The sequence below is a fragment of the Coturnix japonica genome, chromosome 2, assembly GCF_001577835.2.
Source record: "Coturnix japonica isolate 7356 chromosome 2, Coturnix japonica 2.1, whole genome shotgun sequence".
Taxonomy (NCBI): Eukaryota; Metazoa; Chordata; class Aves; order Galliformes; family Phasianidae; genus Coturnix; species Coturnix japonica.
The window spans coordinates 15221210-15239928 of NC_029517.1; the positions used below are offsets into that span (position 1 = coordinate 15221210).

The following is an 18719-nucleotide window of genomic DNA, read 5'->3' on the forward strand; positions in this document are numbered from 1 at the left end:
CCCAACGAGGGACGGGGTGGCGGCGGCTCCGCGCCGGGACTGACACCTCCGCTCTTTCTCCTGCTCCAGCCATGAAGGCGGACGCCGGGAAGCGCCGCTGAAGCCCCGGCCCGGCCGCTGCCCCATGGCCGCTGCGTGACGGGGCCGAGCCCCCGACCCCAGGAGGGGCCGCCCCGGGATCGGCGTCGTCGTCGTCGCGGCCGCCGCGCTGGGTGTGTGCGAGCGGCTCCGGCGCTGCTTTCCCGCTCCCTTCCCCTCCTCGATGTGGGCTCCAGAGGATTCGCGCCTCCTTTGTAACCGGGAATGAGATAATGGCGACGCGGTGGGCAGCGGGGCCACCCGGCGGAGATGGAGACACCGAGCCCCCCCCGGGCGGCGGCGGCCAGGTAGGAGCGTACGGGCGCGGGGCCGGGCGGCCGCCTCCCGCCGCGGGGAACGGCTTGGCTGGAGCGGGCTTAATGGCCGCCCCCTCTCCTCCCTCCTCCCGCCCTCCCTCTCTCTCTTCCTGCCCGCCCCGGAGTTGCTGGGAGTTGGACGCTGGGAGCGGTGTGGGGCTGCGGCTCCCGCTCGGGCCGCTCGGCGGGGCGGCCCCGTCCCTTCCGTCCCCTCCCGTCCCCGGGCCGTGCGGCCGCCCCCGCGCTCAGCCCGGCCCCGGGCTCAGTCCCCGTTGGCACCGGGGTGCGGCTTCGTCCTCCCCGCGGCGATAAGCGCGAACCCGGTGCTTCGTAGTGGGAATGTCGGCCTGTGTGCGGTGACCGGCGTTAAACGCCTTCTTAGTCGTGCTGTTTGTTCATGGAATGCTTCTGTGTGAGTTTAAAAACTTGCTGGCGTGCCCCGCCGTGTCAGCACGCGTGTAAGGACAAACAGCCCCAGGTCTGTAACGCGGAGCTGTATCCAGTGATATCCCCCGTGCTCTCCTTGTTAAACGTCCGTGAAACGACTGTGACTGAAAACCAACAAAACATGCAGCAGCTTCAGCCGAGCTGTCCCAAGGTCTGTTACAATCTTTACTCACGGAAACAACTTGTGTGTTGTTTCTGACTCGAGGCTGGTGTGCCCATAACACAAAGCTGACTTCGATCTGTGTAAGGCTGTGAAATGGGCATCCTTTATGTAGAGCTGCCTTTTGTCTGCCCAAACTGAACTGTAGCAGGCTGATACCCAACACAGGGAACTGAGGGAAGCTGGGTTTGAAGCTGGCAGGTTTTAGTCTGCTGCTATCCTCAGTTCACCTTTTTTGCCTCGATTTGAAGTGGCACATATGGTGCTGTAAGATTTTCCTCACTGCTGTTGCGGTCTCTTAAAGCAGGTGGGTCAGGTGAGGACAAAATAGGAGTTTGAAATCAAAGCAGAAGATGGTGAGGGTTTGAGTTGGTGGTGAACTGTTAATTTGTGTGTGGATTTTGTGTTATTATTGATGTCCTTTTCTGATGGTAGCTGAAAACAAGGGCGTTTTTAGAGAGCGTATCCCTGAATCCTATTCATGTAAGGTGTGAAGGGGGAAGCAGCCACATGTTGAAGTGATAAAGTGAAAATCTGCTTTTTAATTTCATCAAGCCTGTTGGTCTCTTGGCTCTGGCTCTTGTAATCCACCTCTCCCTCCCTTTAAGCCCTGATGAGGCCTCTGGCACTTCTGCAGCTCCTTGTCTTAAAGCTGTCTAACTAATAGGTGTGGGATTGTAAAATGGGCTGTGCTGCCTGGTGTTTTGCCTGGTATTTTGGTGTCGCAGTTAAATGTTAGCAGCTAAGACAGCAGGCTCCTACCTTGCTAATTGTACACTGATGACCGCCTTAATCACAGCTGGCCTGACATAATCTTTGCTTGAATGAAGATAGCCCTTGTGAATGGCTAATCAAGGTTGCAGTGCTGTCCCAGGCACTTCAGTGTTCATATTCCTGCGTGGCTTAAAGTACAGTTTATTTCCTTGTTCTTATATTTCTTTCATAGAATGGTCTGAAAGGCCAAGAGAGTTTGAGAGTTGTGATCTTCTGAGCCTGTGATCTACTATCTGGGTTCAGCTGATGGAGCAGTTCCTGTGCCCAGTGCTCTATGTGTGCTCTATGTGAGCAGTGTCTAACTGAAATAGGATGTGTTTGGGCACTGAGGGCATCGTTTCTCCAGGGGGAAACTCAAACCAAAACTGTTGAATTTGCTAAGAAGTCGTTTGGGGTTTTATGGTGTGCTAATGCTGGTAATAAAGGTATTAGCATTCTGGGGGAATGATTTATGGTTTTGGGACGCTGTCTTCCATATGTTGTTCACATTGTAATGCAATATTAACTCAAGTCCATGTAATGTGTAGTCACAGAGCTGCAAGTGCTTCATGAGGAAGACCCCGAGCTCAGCCTGTGTTCATTATGGGCGAGGTGGCTGCAGCAGAAGTTCGGATTTGCAGCCAGTCAGAGGTTTTGGAAGCACAGGGCTCTGAGCATCAGGGTTTGGTAAGACACCAGCTGGACAAGGGAGGGAAACTTGTGAGCAAGAAACTCTTGCTTCTGTTATCTTTGCACACAGAGATGGGAAAACTGCAGCCATATGGTTTGACTCCTTTAGTTAAGTGCGTATATGGGTAGATAATTTTTGTGTTTGTTTGGCTGCCTCTTTGCTCTGATATTGTGCTCAATTTCTGTCTTGCTTTGCCATGATTTCTGTTCTTCACTTTTCCCTTCTGCTTTGACAGTGTACCTGGTGGTCTCTCTCTGGAGCCCTGCAAGGAAATGGTTGTTGAGAACAAAGCTGATGCATTCAGGCTCGAAGCGCCTGTTCAAAGGGACAGATCACGTATTCTGGGCTCTTGGGGGAGTTGGCAGCGAGGGCCAGGGACTCTCAGGGCTGTTTGCCATTCTTTATGAAATCTGACACACATTTGCAACCGGGAACAAGGATTGCCGAGCTTATGTTCATAAGGGCAGATAAGTGAGAGTGTGCTTTCTCTTGCTTTTAGATTATTGAGCGCGTGCTATCTCCATTTTGTCAGGTTGTGGTGGTGTTTTGCTGTAAAGATTAAGCCTCGCTGAGTTACAGGCAGTGCTGCCTTAGTCACAACATCACATTTACTGGCTTGTCCAGATTCAAGGCTGGCTGCTTTGTTAGTGTAAATATGAACTCCCTTTCTCTGCCTGCTGTTCTGCATTTACTTTAAAAAGAAAAGTCACCTTGTGGTGCAGTTTGCAGTAAATCTGTATTAAAATAAAAGATGTTGGAATGTAGGATTGAAAAAATATACAACAACAGTGGCCTTTGGGGCTTTAAAAGGCAAACTTCTATGGGAAAGCATTGTTTGCTCTAATGAATTCTAAAACAAATACTTCTATCAGTGAATGTTAAGGGTTTCTGATGCTTTTTCTGTTGGCACTCGTTTGAACACATTTCCTTTTCTTTTTAATTGGAAATAGTTCATACTTTACTGCAAAGAAATTTGGAGTGTGTGTTTGGGTGTTCTCTGCTCGGCTGGATTGTTAAGAATAGGAGACACAGGAGACTGTCTTTAGGAACTGCAGGGAGTTTCTGTATTAGACAAATCATTAGGGCTGCAATAAAAGCAGAGTTCACATCTGCAGTGCTTTCAGAAGTTCAGTATTTGTGTTTACAAACACAGGGGGAAGGAAACTTCTGTGATATCTTTCTTGGATTCCTTATCAGAGGGAGCACAAGTGCATAAGCTGGACTGGTCAGGAAGCAGAAAGGGACAACGATGACGGTCAAAATAGCAAATGACTGGCATTTTCATGGACATAATAGTAAGCATGGGCCACTGAATATACCAGCCTAGTTGGGGTGATAATGGTAAGCCTAGAGTGGTGACACCCAGGTGTTTGTTGTATTGTAGAAGCACAAGCACTGGAGGGCTGTATTTAGATATGTGCAGTAATTACACCTGGAAATGTGTGAGCTGCTCTGGAGCTCTCTGTCCATGGAGACCAGTATCTTTTCTATGTAAAGAAGCTTACCTGTAATATAGTGACTAAAAATTGGTGAAAGGCGTTCATTAGATTTTGTGTATATAAAATAATACACCATACTAGAAATAAAACTTCTTGTTAGAAGTGGCTGTTAGTTGTGGTGTTCTAGAGAACTTGGCTCAAGTATTGTATCAAGGGAGAATAGATTTAATACAGATACAGATAGTTACCTGGAATAGCGGTCATTTTGACTATTCAGAAGAACTGAGTCAAAGCCTGTTTGTTCATACAAGCCTGACGCTGGCTTCTGCTCACATTGATGTCAGAGTGAGCTGAAGGTAATTTGACAGAACACAGACCTTTCTGTAGGGAAATGTTACGAATTCGGTAAGTCATAGTGTAAAGCAGCAAGTCATTGATTGCCTTCAAGAATGGTGGGAATGTGTATTTAAGTGGAGCTGCACCTGACTATTAAAACAAAAAAGTGCATTTTGTCTTTCCAAAAAGAAACCTTTGTCTGGAAAATAAGAACTTTAGGAAGAATGTCATCCTCCTTTAGATGCTCTCAAATAGTTTAATGTCCTTTTCATACCATGGTGCCCAAACTGCACCCAGTGCTGGAGCTGAGGCATCACAGAGCAGAGCACACAACCCCTCCCTCTCCTGGGGGCAATGCTGGGCCTGGTGCACCCCAGGGCATGGGTGGCTCATGTTCATCTTGCTGTCAACTGGAACCCACAGATCCCTCTCCATGGGGCTGCTCTTCAAGGTTGTCATCCCCCCGCTCTGTACAAGTATCCAGGGTTGCCCCATCCCGTGTGCAGAAAGAATTTGGCGCTTGCCTTTAAACTACATCTCAGCCCTCCAGTTTGTTAGGGTCTCTCTGCAAGGCCTTTCTACAGCCCCTCCCCAAAGGAATCAGTAACTCCTCTCAGTGTTGGATCATCTGCAAACTTACTTAGTATGTACTGGACTCCAGCGTCCAGATCATTTATCAATACCTTAGAGCTGGCCCTCTCTGAAGTGTTTTTCTTCAGCAGTTTTAACAAACAGTGAAGCATAGACTTATTGTTTTTTCCTTCTGTAAGATCTTTTAAACAGCCCCTGTTATTAAACTAAAAGCATAAATAATATCCCTGTTCCTTCTGATGTATTACTTCTTGTCTGCTGTTTGAGTATGCAAAAAAACAACAGAGCAAACTGCAGGGAAAGGAAAAGCATCTGATGACACTTATGAGCTTTATGCATCTGTGATCTTGTACTACTTGAATGTGCAGAAGTGTCGTGTTGGTGGATGACTACGTTGCAGCTCAGCAGATCTGCAGCTCAGTGTTGCCTCTGGAAAAAGTAAAAGCTGATTTTTTTGTTTCTAATTCTGTGATTATATGTGTGTGTTGCTTTGTATGATAACAGGGATGTGTGCAACCTGTGAGCGCTATGACGCACAAATGGTTCTGTATCTTTCTGGGGGGACTTGTGTTGCAGTGTGTGATTACCTGCTGTATCTTGGTGCTTGTAGCTGCTTTTATCCTTGTGCTTTAACAACTGGAGGATGGAGGAAAATGAAGCTTTTTCTAATGTTCAGAGGCTGTGTTGTTCTTCATGGCGGTTATTTGCTTGTTGAATTGCAAAGGCTTAGGAAGCAGCATATAAAAACTTAGGAAATGATGTTAAATGAAAACGGATTTATTTCCTGTTGTTAAGAAGAGGTCATTGTTTCTAAAAAGTCTGACTTAGCCCTTCTGCGAGGGGCAGGGCAGCGTAACTGCTGCTGAGACCACGTGGCAATGGACTGGACTCCAGAAGTGGTTGTGAGCTGTTTGTTAGGTGTGGCTCCTTCGTTGCAGAAGACAACAATTCCTGTGAGCTCATCGAGTCCTTGGATTTAACTCAGTGCTACAGTTTGTCTGCCTCCCCTAGTAGGTCATGTATGTACTGAGTAATGTGTTGTGCCAAGTATAATGCATAGACAGTGATGAGAGTTGTGCTGTCTGGTCGGATTGATGGATAGTGGAAATAATCATGTCACACTCTGCCTGTTCATTACACAGAATGCAGATTAATGTAAACTGTGTGTATTTTTCCTGTCTAAGCCCTTCTTTTGTCTTCTTAATATTTAATGTCTTTTATAAAGGCATTTTTGTTCCTTATCACCAGCAGATAAATACAGGTGATGGGTGGGAGCAACATCAAACAGACTTTGTGCTCCTCTCAGGATCCCTGCACCTCTTACAGACCTGAAGGTGCTAAAGGGAATGCTTTGAATCTTATGGTCATAAGGTGGGATGAGCTGCTCTATGGATGCAGTACTTAAATACTCCCAGGCCTTCTCAAAGGCTTTCCACTGTTGTGTCTGCCTTGTGTTTTTAAACAGAAGGAGATGTGCTTTTCTTTCAGTCCTTACACTGAATTGTTTATATAGATAGATAGGTATACATAATGTAAAGGTGAAAATTTTCTGAATTTGCTCTTTGATTCCTGCTATTAGATTCGAAGAAAACTCTTCTGGGGAGATAATATCCACAGTCCCTAAAATCTGTTTTTCTCTTGTTGATAGGCCAAGCCATGGGCTTTGCTCTCTGGATCTCTTATTTGTATTGTGGGGATAGAACTGCTCCATCTTCCTGAATATATTTGCCCTGTTACAGCTTTAAATGAATGTGGACTTTTGCTTGTAACCATGAACGTACTGAACCTTTGGAAGCGTCAGTAGTAGACTTATTTATGTTGCCATTTCTTTATTTATTTATTCTAATTTCCTTTCGCCAGCAGCTGCTGCTTTGCTAAGAGTGAATGAGGAGCCTCCTTAGGGGCCGTGGCTAATTACAGCTCGGCTCTCGGTTGAGGGGTGCTCTGCAAGATAGACAGTTTTCTTTTATATATGTGGCATTTGCATAATGTGTTAGGACACACTGTATGGACTGCATTAAGCACGAGCAAATACACTATAGGGGATAATCTTGGCGCTGGCATCAGTGGGCTGCCTAGATGACCTAATCCTCCTTATTTTTAATTCTGAGATTTGTTCTTTTTTATTTTTTCGCTTGGAAGGACAGGAACGAGAAATGAGAGACGGCTTTAAATTGCATTGAGAACAGTGATGATAAACACTTCTGAGTAATGGCTGTAGTTGGTTTGCATCTGTTGAAAGGAGAAGTGTGAGCTTGTTTTTGAATTCATCTGGTAGTTTTACTGATTGAAGTGGTAATGTGCTCTCCTAGCTGTATGCTTCTTCATTTTAATGGAGTATTACTTGTTATTGAAATTTAATTGCAAGTCAACCATCCAAATGTAATGTGTAATGTATTTTATTTTCTCCTGTTCTGTTCTATTTTTTTCATCTAAGTATTTAGCAATTTTCATAGTAAGGAGATGATGAAACATAAGAGAACTAAAACACTCTGGGGTGGGGGAACTGGTGCTTCTTAAATTGGCATTGGATGTGTAGATGTCATCTCATTCACGTTTCTTTTTCAAAGTATGAAGGCAGAACCGGTTAAAATACAGATACATTCACTGTCGGAGCTACCTGCTTTGACCTGGAGGTGAGCTCAAGGAATATAATCATGTTTCTAGAAGCCCTTATGGATTGTTTGGCTTGTAATAGGTAGATGTAGCCTATGCAGTGATATGCTCCTGGTTCTGGGGCAGCCTTCTCAGCTGAGAATCAAAACATTGTGTTGTTTGGGCCACTGAGAGCAGCAGCACACCATGTATGTGCACCTCAAGCAGGTGGCTCTTGCCACCTTTGAGTTCTGATCTCATTTTGTAAGGTGAAGATCTGATTTGGGTTAAATTGAAAACCAAGGCGTTCCTTCCCATGTAGTGATCAGTCTCATCTTAATTCCTGGGTTGTTGTTGTTGCACTTTCTGGTTTTGATGTAACTTGAATAGCGAGCCTATGATTATTGTGAGAAGTATTCCCATGTGTAGCCGCAAACATTTCTCATTCATCAACAGCTGTTAAGTCTTACTTGTCCCTTCTTGCATGCATTTTTACATTTTATTATTTCCATTCACAATGGTGAAAGGTGAGTAAGTAAACTTTGCCTGGAGTAATCAATTTTCATGGCCATTTTACAGGCTTTCAGTGTACTTACCCTGTTTTCACATGGGTTTGGTCAGAATATGGTCCAGCATTCTATATGTAAGTTATTTATATTTATTGAGAACTTGCTTTGGAGCTCCCTATAGGTGAGACTTGAATGTGATTTCCTTTCTGGCCTTTTGAAAGGAATAATGAATGGCTGTTTTTCTGCTCCAAGGATGTCAAAGTGTCCCGTCTCCTCAAATTGACGCTGGGAGGAAAGCCAGCAGGTTGAAGATTACCCATGTAAGTTTGTTTCTAGCAATCAGTGCATCAGAATCCAGAGTAATTCAGTACCCATAAATACTTGAGTATACTGGTGTTCTGGTACTGATGTCATGGAGGTAATCTTGCAAGCTCATTAACTGCGTCTCTTTCCTTCTCATTAACAAAAAAAAAAGAAAAGAAAAAAGTTGATTATTGTTATTTTAAAAGAAAAAATCCATTACTATCCAAAAGGATTCTTGTAGCTCCGTCGTGGAACAAAGCTTTTTTATGTATGGAAGTGTTACAAAACAGGATGTTGTATAATGGATGCAGGCCAATAGTAGTAGCATTGCATAGCCTCTGCCCTTTAGCTTTTAGCCTTTTATTTTTTTATGACTTTGTCGGTGGTTTTGAATAGGTTTGGTGGTGGTTTTTTTTCTGTTTACATTGTGACTGAGAATATGATTCAGCTGTACAGCTGAACAGGCCTGTCTGCTGTTTTCGTGAGTTAAGTGGCAATGGGGAAGTGAAGTACTTATTTTTCTGTTTTCCTTTGTGCAGATTTTTTGCTTACCAGTGAAGATAAATGTTGGTGAGGAAATGCTGAAGGACCCCTTGATGTTCAGTGTATGTTGATAAAGAGAAAACTCAGTGTGCATAAATGTCAAGTAGTGAGTATGGGGAGGTTAAAACAGTCAGCGTTGCATTGAAAATGCTGAGAGGTAATGATTGACTTGGAGCTCACGAGTGAAGTTCTCAGAGCTGTGATTGCTAGTTCTAAAGAATCAGTAGCTTAACTTCTTGGTGGTGGTCAAATAAGCAAATTGCATCCATTTCCTAATAATTTTGAACAGCTGACGTTCTGTGTCATGCCCTGCTGCATAAATCCATGTCACTGTTGCAGCTGGTGTGTCTAGGCCTGGTTCTTTTGCTTCCCTCTTAGTTTTTCCCCATCTGAGAAATAGCATAGTAGAAGAAGAAGAGTCTCAGAGAAAGGGCAGTTATGATCATCTAATATTCTCCGCTTTTGTGTTCTCATATTTTTCTATTTGCTTATGATCTTGGAAGCAACTGACCCAATAAAATCCTGAGGGCTATAGTGAAACTCCTTGGGTGGATGATGCCACTGGGGCTTCTGCTCACTGCAGAAGAGTTGGTTTCCTGTATTCCCCTCCCACTCTGGTTCTGTGGTACCTATTTAGGGATAGAAGATTGCTCTTCGAGGGGCTGCACAGCAAACTGCGTATCTTTGGGGTCTGCTGGTGAACAAGTACGGGAAATAGTGGAGGGAGAGGCTTTACCTGGCCAAAAGCAATTTCTCCTCTTCACCAGTCCTTAAAATGGGCTCTCAAGAAGGTTAAGAGGTTCATCTCTTAGTCACAGGACTTTGAAATGAGTCCTGCTGATTTTAGGTTTTTGCCTCCTGCCAACCCATCCTGCAGTGCTTGGTGCTGTTTTTAAAGCTGGGCCTGAAATGTTAAATGGCTTTCGTGGTGGAGATGGTTTCTGCTCGTGTAATCAGTGATTCATGACTCTGAGAAACCAAATTCTTTAAGGTGAGGAGAGACTGTGGTAATACCAGACAGTTACTCAGCAAGGTGTGTATGGGATAAACAGTTCTCTTAGGCTTGTAAGTGGGCAATCAGTTTTTCCTCCTTTAAATTAAATTGGCAAATTATATATACTTAAAAAAATATGGAAGAGCTCTTGTGTTTAAGCCTCACCTCAGAATGTTGTGATATCTGTTTTTGCACATTTTCTGCTATGAGTTTATTTGGGGAAAACTATTCTAACCCACACCTCTTACAGCACATTAACCTTATTCACTTTGTGGCCAGGTATGGGACAGTAGTACTTTGGATGATGCAACATCAGAGGGGATGTAGCAGTTGTCTCAAGGCTCTCTCATAGCTCAGAATGGGAACCTGAAGTCTGGAAACCAGGATTTTTATCTGTATACAATGTTTTGCCTCTGTTGTGAAGGAGGTGAAGCACAAACATCATCAGTAATATCTGATTCCTTTTAGTTAGTGCCAGAAAGGTGAATCATGATATTTCAAAGTTGTTTTTTTTTTTTTTCTCTTTAAATTCAAGCCATTAATGCTACTGGATGAGTTGAGAGAAAGGTATTATGTATGAGATTAAGAAAAGGATTTGTGGGAGTGACTTGACCTTAAGTTCAGTTAATACTGCAGTCTCTTCCCCCTCTTAGATAATCTGGCCTGGCAGATTTCTCTTTGATTCTTAGGGCCCAAGACACCATAAGCTTTCATTCCTTGAAAGGCTCTTGTAGCCTTCCCCACTAGGAGAATAAGAAAGCAAGGATTGCAAAAATGTGCTCTGGAATGAGGATTATGAACCTTTACAACCTGCGATGAGCAGCAGATAATTTCCAAAGTTAGTGGAAGTCTATGGGTAGGAAAAGATTGTATGGTAGTTTATGTTAATGCAGATTTCCTATTGAAAAACAAAGCACTATGTAATAAAATAGCTCAAATGCATGAAAAATGACATTGTCCCTACCATATCACTCCATAAAATAACCTGTGGCAGTCCATTCAGCTAAAAATCCTTGCTGATTTCAGGATGCTTTAAACCAGCAGTTCTAGGAAATGGGCTTTTGGAAAAAGCCTTTTAATTCTTGAGAAAAACAGTTGTGCCAGTTCTGTTCTTTTATTATGTGCTGGATATAAGTAAATAACTTGTTTCACATACTTTCTGCCAGCCATATTTCCAGGGATTCAGTGCTAGGTTTAAGTATAGATACCCCAAGTGTCATAACATATACTCTATTGCTGTAAGAATAAGAGCTTCAAAGACAAATTTTATTTATTTTTATTGATGTATAATGTGAGTTGTGGGCTGAAGTATGAGTGTCCTTCATCTGGTGTCTCCTCCCAGCATTAACAAAGTCTGCCTAAAAGAACTACCTCTTCCCCCTTGGTGGTTTTTTTGTCTTCCTGCTAGAATTTCTGGCTCTCTGAGATTCCCTTTTCTTTTCTCTTCCCCATACTGTGCTGTGTTTGATGGAGCTTGAGGAGGCTGTTGGCTTTCTTTGCTCTGAGGGCGCATTTGTGAACATTGTTCAACCTATTGACCATCACGAGTTCAAGGACCTTCTATGCTGAGCTGCTTTCCAGTTGATTGACCCCAAGCCTGTGCTGTTGCTCTGGGCAATTCCTCCCCAGGTGCATGACCTAACGTTTCTATTTGAGTTTCTCATTTGCCTGTTTTTCCAGCCTGTCAACATACAGTTGAGTGGCAGGATACCCATCTGGGATACCAACAACTCTCCCCAGTTTGGGATCAGCTGGGGGCTTGTCTGAGGGTACACTCCGCCCAATTGTCTGCCCAAATCTCCTGCCAGATTTTAACTGCAGTTGGGCTTTTGTGACCATGACTCCATCACTCAGACAGTATTTCTGTATTCCCTTTGGACCTTGCTGTCTTATATTTGAATTCAGTCAGAAGCTCTTCCTTCATCCACTCAGGCCTTGTGCCACCTTTGCTTGATTTCCTGCCCATTGGTGCGGGCCATTTCTGAGCTTAGAAGAGGAGATTCTTGAAATTCAGCCATCTTGGATTCATCTCCAGGATAGTCTCCCTCGGGATTCTTCTGTGCTGATTGCTGAACCTTTCAGGGGTCTTCCTTTCCTGAAGTCTGGGGCTGTAATACTGCTGTGTGGCTTCATTCCCTTCTCCTCGTATCCTGAACCGTATTCATGGTCACTATAGTGGAAACAAAAAGCATCAGAAGAGAGCCGCCTCTCCAGTACCAAGTATTTTTATGCAGCCTGGTACTGTCGCTTACCTAAGGAAGAGCTTAGCACGTGGGTAGCAGTTTCAAGATTGATGGGTCACTGTGCATGCCTGTGCTGCAATAAGACTGGTAGAAGACATTCCTAAGTTATAATGTGAACTTAATATGATGATAAGCAAGTTGTTTTTTAAGGAGCAAGGCCTATTTTCTTCAGAAATAAAAGCAACTCTGACTTCATGTCTTGATGTTTATTATGTAGTTAGCTTAGTCTTTTATTTTAAATTAAAAAATGCTGTGCTTCTCTATAGGTTTCTTCAGTGGTTCTTTTTTTCCTGTATTTCCCAGATTCACCGATGATTGTTTTTCTTTGATTTCTATTTGAGCGTCAGAGTTTACAATAACTTGTTACGTAGGGTTTCTGGATGAAATGTTAGTATTCCACCCAGCACTGACAGACATCTGATAGATTTTGAGTGATCTGGGGCTTGCCTGTTAATTTACAGCTTCAAGCAAAAAAATACATTTTAGTTTGGTTTCACTGACACATCAACTTTGGGTATAGTTCACTTAAGCTATTGAGAATGTTGTAATAGCATTCCAAGTAACGTGTTATTTCTCACCTGTGTGAAATCCATCAGTAGATGAATGGATGAACACCTTCATTGCTTGAAGTATGCTGGTTCAGGTTTTCTTTAACCTGGATTTCTGGCTTGTTTCAGTCCTAATGTGGTTTTTTGTTGGGAGGGAGTGAATAATCTGTTTCTGACTGAAAATAGAGAGAAGTTACATTAACACGGTAACAAAAAACCTCCCAGTAATGAATTTAGTATCACAGTGTGGCTTGAGGTGGAAGGGACCTCAAGGATCGTCATGTTCCCACTCCCCTGCCACAGGCAGGTTGCCAGCTGCTGTATCAAGCACATGAGATCAGATTGCCCAGGGCCCCGGCCAGCCTGGCCTTAAACACCTCCAGGGGTGGAGCATTCATGACCTCTCTGGGCAGCCTGTGCCAGCACCTCACCACTCTCTCACTAAAAAAAAGAACCATTCCCCCTTGTCCTGTCACTATCTATACACATAAAAAGCTGATTTTCCTCATCTTGTAATCTTCTATTAAATACCTAGAAGGCCGCAATAAGGTCTCCCCAAAGCCTTCTCTTTTCCAGGCTGAACAAGCCCAACTCCCTCAGCCTGTCATCACAGGAGAGGTACTCAAGCTCTCCAGTCATCTTTCCATCATTCCTTTCTTATTAGCTTAGTACTATAATCCTGAATTTATCGGTTTAAAAGATAAAAAATCTTTGCTCATTAACTGTGTTCTACTCACAAAGAAACAAAACTGTGGTGATGTCTGGAAAGTATCTGCAGGTAGACTGATAGTTACAGACAGAAAGAAGAGTTGAACTCACTCAGTGCAGATGAAGAGTTCTTAACCTGAGAACATTGAGGAGTGGATTGGTGACCTGTTAAATGTTTGGTTGTCATTTTATGTTGTCAGTCACTGTTGTGTAGCCTAAAAATGGGGACCAAAATGGGTGGTTGAACACTGGAATGGGCTGCTGGAGTCCAGGAACCTTCTTCTGCAGCAGCATTTACCATGTAACTGGGCAGCTGCTTTCCCTGTCGATGGTCTCCACTGACAGTGATTAGAACTGTATGTTCTTCCTCCAGTATTATTATGTCATATAAACTTTATTGGTGTATGTTTTCTAATAAAAATGAGATTATTTCTTACCATGTTTAGGCCAGTACAGTTATCCAGGCCTGCTGAGTTCTTATGTGTTAAGAAAGCACAGCTTGCAAAACACTGAGTTCTTTTATCACACATAGATGGATTTTGAGGCCCACCTGCATGGTACTTGGTGAAGATGGAGCTCAACAGAACACTGCTATTTTGGACTGGTGTGGGTGGCATCTCTTTTGGAGACAAAGGTGTTTCAGGCACAGAAATAAAAGTAGCAGATGATTCATCTTGGTACTAAGTCTGTCTTCTGGAATTTCTTTGTGAGGGATGAGAAGGAGATGGATTTTTTCTCCCCAGATGAGTTTTGGCTAGGGTGATGATAGGTACAATTCAGGGTGCTCCTTTATCACCTGACTCCAGAGGATGACATCATTGCATGGATGCTATTACTGGTTTTAAAAGCACTACTGAAGCTACTTGAATACTTGTTTGAGGGTTGGAGTGAGGTTATAACTCCCAAATTAGTGTGGTGGAACCATGTTGGCCAGAGTTCTGGTACAGCTTTGCCTGTACCCTCTAATAACGGTGATAACTCTAAAATGTTTTGAAGGTCAGAGGCATTTTATTTACTTCTATTTACAAAATTGGTTGGAAAAAAAGTATTAGATCAAATCAAAATTGTCAGCCAGTAACTCTTCACAGAGTGAAGTAGGCTCTTGCTTTTAGAATTAGTTTCAGAGGAGACTTTCACTTTTTGTCTCTATGAATTGTACAGGTTGTTTCAACTCAGAGACCAGTTTTCTCCTGTCCCTAGGAAGTTCTTCTTCCATTTATGAGGCCTGGCCTTGTCTCTGGCATTATCCTTACCTGTCTGTGGCTCTTCATGACCTGTGGACTTGTTGCCATTGCACTTCCTTTTTTTGTTTCATGCTGCTGAGTGCTTTATCTCCCAAAGCCAACCTGTTCCTTCCCTTAGAGATCCACAGTTTGCAGTGCTTGAACGTGCTGGGGGTTACATGGTGGGAAGGGTAAGGGAAGTGGCAGAGCGCAGGACCTCCTGCCTTCCTCATTTTTCCTCTCCTAAGATGCAACCTGCTGGGTTGACTAAGCTCTACATACTATAAGCACTACATACTTCACATACGCAGTGGAGGTCATTTAAAAAGTGGCGTTTACTCATCATCAGATGGTTTTTATTGCTAGTGAAATCCATGTGCAAATTTGAGCAAACTTCTGTTTTGAGGATACTGCCTACTTGCGTTCTTACACGTTATGTTGTGGGAAAGTACGTTATTCTGCTTTTCTCAGCTTCCAGAGGGCGTGATGAGCTCTACTTTTTGTTTAAATTTTGGATGGATGAATTGTGTTGCCAGCAAAGCAGGGTTTAAAAATAGAATTCTGAGACACATTATTACTAAGATGTACTTAGATACCATCCCTGCGGTGCTAAGTGTGTTGATTCTGTGGTTTTCTGCAATCAGTGCACTTCCCTTTAGTGGTAACCACTGAAAATTACCTTGGGTTCATAGTGTAATTGAAATTTTGAGGCTAGAGGGCGAAGCCGTTGACTTCCTCTTAATGTAGTGGGGCAGTGCTTCTAGTTGAGGAAGAACAGGTCTTTGCCAGCGCTACAGATGTATTTTGCATACTATTTGTTTTTGTCATAAAACGTTTCTTTTATCCTGTGGTTATGAAATAGAAGGTTTTTAAATTCCAGTGTTACGAAAGAACAAAGTGTCATGTCATGTTTTCTTCATGCTGCAAGTAATTGCCTGTTAAATGCAGACTGAGTTGGACACCTGGCTTACTAGTACGTAGTGCTGCTCATGCTCTAAAAGTATGTCCAGTTGTCTGAACTCTAGAAATACTTGAGATTACAGATAGGAGCTGCCTTTCATGAACCCATGCTTGCTGGGCCTGGTCCCCTGGTTGTCCCACGCATGCTGTGTGATGTCACTTAAGATAATCTGTCCCAGGGCCTTTCCTGGCACCAGAGTCAAGCTAACTGGTCTGTAGTTTCCCAGATCCTCCTTGCAACCCTTCTTGTAAATGAGTCACATGGGCAAGCCTCCAGTCCTCTGAGACCTCTCCAATTGACCAGGACTGTTGACATATGGGTGGAAAGTTGCTTGGCAGTCACCTCCATCAGCTCCCTGGGTGGATTCCATCCAGCCCCATGGACTTGTGGCAGTCCAGGTGGAGTAGTAGGTCTCTGAATGTTTCCACCTGAATTGTGGGGATGCTGCTCATCCAAGACTTCCAGGTCAGGGGGTAGATCACCCTGAGAATAAATGGTCTGACTTTGAAAAGTCTCCTGACTTTTAGGCAGGAAACTCTGCCATTTCATGGTCACCCTGCTCAAGGCAGCTCCTGACCTCCAGATCTCCTACCAATTCTTTGTGAACAGCAGGTCTAGTGGGGCACCTCCCCTGGTAGGCTCCCCTACTAGCTGTGTGAGAAAGTTATCTTCCACAGACTCTAGAACAAAGACTCCTTCTTCTGTGCTGTACTATATTATGATGATCAGGGCATTATGATTATTATGATGGAGGGCAATACACTTGAAAATGCAGGGCCCGTGTTCTTTGAATGAAAGATATGTTAGGAAACAGATGCTATAGTGGAGTGAAACAAAGAAGTAAGAGTTGTTGAGTCTCATTGTTTATTATTTATTCTGTGGTTGCTATCAGTCTGCACATCCGTTAGTTCTTTTGCAGGTACTCTTGAACTCACTAGCCAATTCTGGTAAAAATGTGAAGAGAGGAAAGGAGAAAAGGAAGTGCCTGGAAATGTGGGGCATGTCAGCAGCTGGGTAGAGGAGAAGCTTAGATTTGTGCTTCCCAGTGGAGGTGAGGTGGGGGAGCTTTGGCTGTCAGCACAGGCATGACCACAGCCTAGCCAAAAACTTACTTTTCTTCCCGCAGAGGGAGTTCTAAGGGAGGAAAGATGATGAGAGGGAGATTCAGGGTGTGTGAGACCAAAGTCAGTTCTACTCATGTTGTAGCCTGATGAAGTTTATTGCTAAAATGAACCATAAACTTTCCTAGAATTCCAAAGTTTGCCATATGTTAACATCTTCCAAAGTGTTTTTCCTTCCAAAGCTTCCCAATTTTGACTGAACAAATACTTTAGTGAAAGGGCAGAAAGCTACACAACAGTGAGGAAGAGCTTTGAGCTAGTGCATGTATCTTCTAAAATGAAAAACACTGGAAGCAACCGAGGGTGGTTTCAGAATGTCAAATGACAGATCTGAAAACGTTTTAAAAGTGGGAAAACTGAGGAGAAAATGTGATCTCAATAGGAGGATATTGGGCTGTAATCTGAGGTGCTTCACTGTGGTTGCACCGAGTGATTAGCTTTATCCAGATCTTGTATTTAGAGATTGCCAGATTATTGAGAAGGCTAAACCGTGTTATAGTAGATACGCCGTGTAAATAAGCATCCTAATACATTTGAAGGATTTTCTTTATAATCACCAGGGGCAGAACTTGTCCTGAACTTACTTCTGCCCTAATGTATATAAGGATTTATTTATTAAAACTTTTTTTTTTGTTTTACTCAAAGTGGAAGTTGCAGGTTTCTGAAGCCCAATCTCGGGCAGGCAGGTGGCCTTGTAGTTCTGATTTTGGGCTGGGATAAAAAGAAATATAGCAGAACTTGTCACATGGAAGTACAGCAGTACAGTGAGGAATGTGGAGACAAGAAGAGGTATCTGTTAGGGCTCAAGGCAGTTTTGGACACAGGAGTACTTGTGCTGTTGTTACAAAAGCCGTACAAGTTTATGTGATTTCATTTAGATGGTAAAACATTATTTCTGGGGAAGAAAAAATCAAAACTTCCCTGCTCCCTAAGCTGGTAAAAATAATAACTAACTGTATAATCGCCACTGCGTACAGTTTGTCTTCTGGAGACAAGCATGCAGTATAGACATGATGAGTAATGTAGCTTAGAGTCATCATCATTTTTGTGATGACAAGTTTGATGATGGTGTTGTGTTATGTTACTTATGAGCATTGAAGTGTTTTGGTCAGGCCTTAAAGGGTAACCATGGAGAGAAAGCTCAAATGAAGTCATGGCGCATTTTTTTGTGGAGATGATGTAAAACGACCAGGTGAAAAGTACAAATGTAACTCAAAACACAGTAACAAATACACTTGCTTCTTTACTTTTAGTTTTTTTGTTTTGCTTTTTCATCCTCTGTTAACCTATAAAACAAAGGGTAGTGAGAACAGGTCAACGCTGAAATGGAACTGATGCAGTTGTGGGGACAGGGGATTAGGCTAACAGGAATTTCCACAGGAGCATGTTGTGTTTCTTCTGCCCTCCAGGAGTGTGAAGGTGGAATGTGAGTAACGATCAGTTGAGCTGAGGTAGCGGTGATGAAAGCTTGGGAAACCTTTTGTGTTCTCACAAGTTTGATCTTGTTACAGAAGTGCTGAGTGCTATCACAAAAGTGTACTTTGTCTAAGAGTGAGTGTTGCTTTGTATTTCTTGGTCAGTAGCTGTTGAACATGGTTTTTCATCTCAGCAATAGAGCAGTGTTAGATATTTTCTTCCAGTTTAAGATTTCCAGCTTCCTTACTAGCATTCAGTTTGGAGACTTTTGTGGTGGTTTTATTTTTTTCTGTAAAATACTTGTTTTTTATGGAATAAATTAGAAAATGATACTTTCCAGCAGCTGAAGTTAGTGAGAGGCCTGTAAATGGACAGCTTAGATAAAGGGGGAGAGAAAACACGTCTTGTATCATGTCAGAAGCAGAAGTTAAAGAATCATCAACATAGTCTACTGAAAATGAGCTATTGAAGGTGATTGTGTTAACATCTAAACAAGGGGCAGCTGCTTGGCTTACTTGTGAATTGGTAGCTCAAGGGATAAAGGTTTTCTCTCTGCTGTGATTCAGCCTAACAGTCTCCACGTCAGTATTGCTATCCAGTCTCCTTGAAAATGAACAGCAGACTTCTGTGAGAATGGCTCCCTATGGCTTCAAAAGTCTTCTTGCAACCAAACAAACGAGCACTTCATTCTGCATTAGCAGTGTCTTTAAAATGTTCCAGAGAAGCAACTGTGTGATGTGTGA

At 43.2% G+C, this 18719-nt stretch overlaps 1 protein-coding gene across 1 annotated transcript in view; it reads left to right on the forward strand.

Annotated features, from left to right (window-relative positions):
* The first annotated feature begins 292 nt into the window (after positions 1–292).
* Positions 293–18719, forward strand: part of ARHGAP21 (Rho GTPase activating protein 21) — a 96297-nt gene continuing 77870 nt past the window's right edge. The window contains exon 1 of the mRNA XM_015853293.2: positions 293–386. Coding sequence (XP_015708779.1) covers positions 312–386 — 75 coding nt within the window. The 5' untranslated portion in view covers positions 293–311. The remainder of the gene's footprint in view (positions 387–18719) is intronic.